Genomic DNA, 7,641 nt, shown 5'->3' with positions numbered 1-7,641 from the left:
TCACGCGATTTTTCAAGATGTCAGTATATTATCATTATTACTTTTTTTATATGACAAATAAGTAATAATAATGAAAAACCATTAAGATAATGAGAAGATAATTCAATAATAATAAAAGAATATACGTATATATTAATCTACTATTTGAATAGTCATAAAAGTACCAAAAATGATAATCATCCTCAAACAATAATAAATAATAAGTATATATTTATATAGATTGAATGTTTCTTATTCTTTATAATAAAAATAAAACCTTATAAAACATTTTAATATCAAAAGTATTGTAAAAATATAATATTATAAATAATAAAAATAATATGTATATCGCATACTTAAAAATCTTTAATAATACATATATATATATATATATTATCATAATAGAAAAAGTTTCTAAAAATATTTTTCTTTTATATATTATAATATTTTCTAATACCTTTTTAAGAAATGAAAAAAAAAATTATTCTATAAAAATCACTTTTAATAACAATTAAACTTGTCACTTATTTCTATGATAAAAAAAAAATTGTATTATTATAATATAAAAGTATAAACAATAAAAAAGAATAAATATAATATAATACAAATATATATATATTTATGAAAAAAAGACAAAAATTTTTTTTTTTTTTTACTATTAAGATGATTTAATTATACTTTTATATGTATATATCTATATCTTTTCTTTATACACTTTTATTCAACAATATTTCCTCATTAACATATATATTTAAATAAAATATATATGTAAAATAAAAATGAGTAACAAAATTTTTTTTGCCTCCTTCTTTCATCTTTTCCATCTTTTTTCAAGGACATTTTTAAGATTTTGCTATATCTTTTTATTTTCATCTATAAAGTACTTGCTTTTTTTTTAATCTATTTTTTTAAAATATAAAATATGATGTTCTTTTTTCATTTTATTATAGATGATTAATTAGATGCAATAAAAGTTTATACCAATAAAAGTTTTCTATCTATTCTGTTGTTTAGATTATATAAAAAAATAATAAAATTTTACTAAATAAAAAAATTGTTATATTTTATAAAAAAAAAAAGAAATATAAATATTAAATGATAAAAAAAAAATAAATGTCCTCAATACTTTGTATTTATTACTGTTAACATCCCATTACACATCAAAATTCTTCATATATTGAAAATAATATGTATGTAATAAAATTGTATTCTCTTTCAAATGAAAAGTGCCTTTAAATTAATTTCATTCTTTTTTATTTATTTAACCATAAACATGGTTCATTGAAAATTGTATTTATTCTATAATTTTTACAACAACAAAAAAAAAAAAAGAAGAAAATGATGGTAAGGTATATGAGGAGGGTCCTCTCTCTTTTACAATATACAAAACACATATCATGCCACACTTTTATTTTTAACCACTGTCCTTTTCTCACCTTATCTTATGAAGATTTATATTTAAACATAATCTACTTTACATATTTTTAATCTTTTCTTTATTACTTTTAACAATTATATTATTTTCAAAATGTCATAACAACTATTCATCTGAAGTTGGTTTTTCATTACACATTTAACACCCTCTTGTATAACAATTCATTTATTGGCATAATAAATCTTTCCTTTTTTTTTCTTTGTAATAATAGGACAATCTTATATATCATCTTCAAAAACCCTTAAGTATCTTTAGTCTTTTCTTTTTCCTCATTTACTAATTTAAATAATCAAACAATATGGAAAATAAGACCTCTTTTCTATCTTTTGATGATTAAGGAAAAAAGATTTCTTCTATTATATATTGTAAGCTAACGATATATATATATGTATATATCAGTAAATATAATATAAATAATAAATATTATATAAATTTTTCTTGAAATACTCCTTAATGATACCATTGTTTGATTTTTCATTTTCTTTATATCCCAAACCTCTTAATATTTTGACATGTTACTAAGTTTTTAAGAAAAACTTTTTCTTTACTAATCATCATTATTTATCAATGATTGACATATCTCCTTTATTTTTATATTCATAAAGATGTGTCTATATTATCATTAAAATTAAATACTTCCAAAACACATTTAACATAATATAACCATCTGGATACAATGAAGATAAGGAGGATTTAATAGTTCTAATGTTTTCAAAATTTTTACTATAATCCTCTTTCATGTATTTTATTAAAATTTAGGATTAAACTTCTAAATAATCATTATTGGCATGGCATTTGTCAATGTGTCACAACTTTAAATTGTAATTACATCCTTATGAAGGGGTGAAGTGTGTTGATAAGTATTTATATATATAACTTTTCCTTTTCTTAAAAGAGGTGGATCTTTTCTATTTATTTATTTATATTATTTTTTTTTATCCCCTGTTATTGTTAAAATTATTTATGTGTTTCTCATGTAAAATAAACTATTTTCTTAAAACTTTATATTCATCAACTTTCTTGTCTTAATCTCTTTTAATCTTACCTCTTAACTATTGTTCTTACCTTCATAATTATCATTATATTTAATTGTCCTTACCACCCCATAATTGGTTATGGTTACTCTTTTGTAATCCTAAATATGTCGGGATACCTAAAACTTTATAATCTTTATAACCAACCATCTGTGTGTATATATCTAAGATATTTTCTTTGATCTCATCTTATCCTAATCATACATATAAAAATAAATAGAAAGTTGTTAATAAAAATAATAAATATATAACTTCTTTATCTTACATAATCCTATATAATGAATACCTTACATTTTGCTTTTTAATTAAATGGTTAAAACTTCTATAATTAGTTTATTTTACCATTTAATTTATTCTTTATTTTTAATTTACATATATTAAAATTTTATGAATATTTTATTAATAATAATAATGATAATAATATATTTTTAGAAATAAAAAAAAATGTTTAAAAATGATTGATAAAAATAAAACTTTATCCCCAAAAATAATTATTTTTTCTCTTTCTATATTATGTTTTATTGTTTCTTTTAATGGAGAATTTGCTTTTGATGATCATCGAGCAGTAGTTAATAATAAAGTTGTTGTTAGTCCATCAAATTATGGATTAAATATTAAAGAAATATTAAAAAATGATTTTTGGGGTACACCTATGGAATCAAAATTTTCACATAAATCTTATCGTCCACTACCAACACTTATATTTAGGTATGTTTATTTATTATAAAAAAAAAACAATATAATGAAATTTTTAATTTTTTAATGATATATTTATTATATGTGTTAATTTATTATTATGTAATTTAGTTAATCACCTTAATTATTCAAATTACATCCTGTTGCATATGGATGACACTTTATTATTTAGTTTTAACAACTATTAATATATGTTAAATCTTTTTAAAATGATGATGACCATTTGGTTAAGAGGAAAATATAAGTGAGAGTTAAAGATAGAAGAAAAACTTTTACATCATTACCATTTTAAAATAGTTAAAATAATTAATCTAACTTACAAATTAATCTTAAGGGAATCATTAATGTTGTCTAAAAGATTAATAGAATCAAATTTCAAATATTTTACACATATAATAAATATATTTAAAATGAAAATAATTGTTATTTTTTTTTTTACTTATAGAATTGGATACTTAATTAATGGATTAGATACAAAGATTTATCATTTTCTTAATATTCTTATACATGGATGTAATTCAATACTCCTGTATGAAGTATTAAAATTATGGATACCAAATATTGAAGAAAAGATATATTTTTATACATCAATTATCTTTGCAACTCATCCAATACATTGTGATGCTGTAGCTAGTATTGTTGGAATAACTGAACTTCTAATGACATTTTTTTTTCTTCTTGGTATGAGGGAAAATTTATTATATAAAAATAAAATAACAATAAAATATATTCTTTATGTAATATTATCATTATTTTCAAAAGAACAAGGAATTATGTTATTAGTAAGAAAAAAAAAATTTTTTTTTTTTTATAATAATTATACTTTTATTTTTAGCCTTTATCAATATTACAAATATTTATTTATTATAAAAAAATAACAAAAAAGTTATGTCAACTTATTTTTATGACATTTTTTTTAATATATATGAGATTATATATAAATAATTTTGAAGAACCAAAATTTTCATCACTAGATAATCCAATATCATTTACAAAATCTATATTTTCAAAAATTTCTACACAATTATTTATCTATCTCATGAATATTAAATTATTGATATGGCCATGGTATCTGTCAATAGATTATTCAATGGGAACAATACCATTAATAGAAAATCCTAATGATTTAAGATTTTTAATCACTTTTTTAATAATATTATGTCCAATATTTTTATTAAATAGAATATCAAAAATTATTATTAAAAAAGAAGAAAGATATATATTATTTAATAGTATATCATTATATATTTTAACATTTTTACCATCTTCAAATATATTTTTTACAGTTGGTTTTGTGATAGCTGAAAGAACACTTTATCTACCATCAATTGGTTTTTGTTTATTATTTACTTATTATATAAATAAATATGAAAATAATATTAAAAAATATATTAATACAAAAATTTTTTTAAAAATATTAATATTAATATTATTAATTAAATCAGTACAACGATCTTATCAATGGTTGAATGAAGAAGATTTATATAAAAGTAGCCTTCAAACATGTCCTAGAAATGCAAAATTATACTATAATTTGGGTAAAATTTATACAAAAAAAAATAAAACTAATGAAGCAATAAAAAAATATGAAATGGCAATTAAATTATGGCCAGGATATTGTCATGCAATGAATAATTTGGCAAATTTATATGAAACTATTGGTAAATATGTTATTGCAGAAAAATTATTAAAAAAATGTACAATTATTGATTCAACGTTTCCAGTTCCATGGATGAATTTAGGTATACTACAAATGAAAATGGGTAAATATAATGAAAGTGAGTATAATTTATTAAAAAGTACCTATCTTCGACCAAATTCTCCTGATGGATTTTTTAATTTAGGAAATCTATATTTAAATATGAAATTATATCAAGAAGCAAAAAAGGCTTATATTAATGCAACAAATATTGATAAGAAACACCTTCAATCATGGGTAAATTTATTAATTCTTGAGGAGGAACATTTTAATTGTCATAATATTGATAATATTAGTAAAATAATTTTACAACAAAATAATAATAAGGGTATCCTTCATCATCAAATGGCTAAATGTTTTTTTAAAATTAATAATTATATCAAAGCAAAATATCATTTTGAGAAAGCAGTTGAATTAGAAAGATATAATGATATGTATAGAAAGAATTTAAAAATTTTTTACAAATATATTAATATGGAAAAAATTCATTTGTAGAAAATATTTAGCAAACGGGAAGTTTCATTTTATTGTATCTCATTTTTTTAAAAAATAAAAATATTACTCTAATTAAAATTTTATAATTGTATATATGGTAAAATTAATTGGTTTAACTTCAAGTAATTTGTTTGGAATGAATATTACTATAAAAATTGTTCAATTTCCATGAAGGTTTTTTTTTGAAAATAATTGTAAATTTTAACATTTTAATAATACCTTCTTTTTAATTAAAATGTTCAGTTTTGTAATAAAGTGTTTCATTAATTAACCATCTTTTTAATTGTCTTTAATTATGTTTGTAAATTTAAATTCTATATACTTCATAAAATTTTAAACCTAACTAATTTTAAACTCATAAAATAAATTTAAATTCAAGAAATAAACCTTGAAAAAAGAAAAAAACATTTTACATTAAATTATAAGAAAAAAAGAAAAAAAATACAATAAAAATTAATATGGGTCATATTAAAATAAGAAAACATTTTCAATCAAATTTTGAATCTTCTAAAAAAAAACAATATAATAACAACTTTTTTATTTGAAATAAATTTTTAAAGATTAATTGAGTGACATTAATTTCATTGTCATACAATAATTGAAAACTGACATTTTAGGAATACCGTAAGAATAAATATTAAAAAAAATTTGATTACTTTGATTATATGTAAATTACTTCAAAATTAAATTAAAAACAAACACTTTTTTTCAGTTGAACTTTTTTTATTTCTAATATAAGATTAACCTTGAAAATATTTTTATATCCTCATTTTTTAGATATAAAAAAAATGTACCTTTAACAAAAAAAAAATACCAAAACATCTATTTGATTAATCACTAAAAACTAGAAATGTTTATTCAAATAAACTATACTTTAAGAATTAAAAAAAGTTCAAAAAAATTAAACTTCCTGTTATTAGAAACAACCTTTGTTTGAAATAACTACTAACAGAATAAATAAAAATATTTCATTAATAAAAGTTGAAATAAAAAAAAAGATATGTTATTGTCAAAAAAAAGATATAATTAAAAGGTAAAACTCGTATATCAAAAGGCATATGGCAAGACAAATAAAGCTTTCAACTAAAGTTAATTGTTGTGAGGATGATAAAACATTATAATTATAAATTTCTTTGCATTTAATTTCATTAATTTCTTCACACAAACTTTTTACATTTATGTTTGATGGTAATAAATGTTTTGTACTACTAATAGTTTCATGGAAAATTTTTTCATTTTCTTTGCATAAAAATGTTTGCTTCTCAAAAGATTGTGAATAATTTTCATAAATATTGATTAAATTAATGACTGAGAAAAATTTTTCCTCTAAATCTTCTATTAATTTTGACATACCATTTAATGTTTCAAAATAATTTATATTATTATTCATCCTGTCAACAGGACATTTATTATTTATGTTTCTTTTCATTAATTCTATTGTTGTTGTTAATGATTCAATATCATTAAATGCTTGTTTCTTATCTTCCACTAATTGTTGAATTTTTATCTCATAATAATTTGCCTCCTCTTCCTTTTTTTTAGTTAATTTTTGAATGAGATCATCAAATTCTATACGACATGTATCATTTTCTTCTTTTAATTTTTCTATTCCAAAATTTAATTTTCCTATCTCACTTAATAATTCTTTATTTTCTTCTTTTAAATTTTCTATCATATCTTCAAGTTTAAAAACATGTGCTTCACTAGATTCAAATAATTCTTTATACACATCATATTGACTTTTTAAATGTTTTCGTTCAATTATCAAATCTTCATAAACATTTTTTGATACATAAATTTTTTCATTTTCAATATCTTCAACCAATAAATTATTATTTTTTTGGCATTCTAAAACAAGTCTATTGTTTTCATTTCTTAATTGTTCAATTTTCTTCTCCAATTCAAGGTAACACTCAGAGTTGATACTTTCAGCACTTGATCGAGGAGAATTTTTATTAAGATTTTCTATACTTTTTTCATACTCATTCATCATATCATTTTGCATTTTTATTATTTGTTTTAATAAAAAAATATCCTTAATAACAAAAAAAAAAAATTAATTAAATAATAATAAAAAAAATTATTAAAAATAATATACATACATGTTTTGTTTGTGATGTTTCATCTTCAATGCTATGTGTGGTGGTAGTGGTACTTTCAGTGGAATCTTCAAACAAACTAGAACGGAGTGACAAATTTAGGTTGTAATTTTTGTCACAATCATGCATAATATTTGACATCATTTAAAAGATGTATAGACTTACATTTAGAATTATCTTTATACAATGTAGTATTTTTTTTTT

General features: G+C 19.3%; 2 protein-coding genes across 2 annotated transcripts; one reads left to right on the top strand and one right to left on the bottom strand.

The window, feature by feature from the left end:
• Positions 1-2,902: 2,902 nt before the first annotated feature.
• On the top strand, positions 2,903-5,338 carry SRAE_2000427600 (Tetratricopeptide TPR1 repeat and Tetratricopeptide-like helical domain and Tetratricopeptide repeat-containing domain and Tetratricopeptide TPR2 repeat and Domain of unknown function DUF1736 domain and Tetratricopeptide repeat-containing protein; the record flags this gene model as incomplete). Its single annotated transcript, XM_024643126.1, has 3 exons — positions 2,903-3,156; positions 3,590-3,926; positions 3,980-5,338. The coding sequence occupies 3 exons, from the start codon at positions 2,903-2,905 to the stop codon at positions 5,336-5,338; spliced, it is 1,950 nt and encodes a 649-aa protein (XP_024508828.1).
• Positions 5,339-6,347: 1,009 nt separating this feature from the next.
• SRAE_2000427500 (Hypothetical protein) lies at positions 6,348-7,566 on the bottom strand (the record flags this gene model as incomplete). Its single annotated transcript, XM_024643125.1, has 2 exons — positions 6,348-7,373; positions 7,441-7,566. 2 exons carry the CDS (start codon positions 7,564-7,566, stop codon positions 6,348-6,350), a joined length of 1,152 nt encoding a protein of 383 aa, XP_024508827.1.
• Positions 7,567-7,641: the final 75 nt, after the last annotated feature.

This window comes from Strongyloides ratti (genome assembly GCF_001040885.1).
Source record: "Strongyloides ratti genome assembly S_ratti_ED321, chromosome : 2".
In the NCBI taxonomy this organism is placed as follows: domain Eukaryota; kingdom Metazoa; phylum Nematoda; class Chromadorea; order Rhabditida; family Strongyloididae; genus Strongyloides; species Strongyloides ratti.
This window is presented reverse-complemented; position numbering and strand designations above follow the sequence as displayed.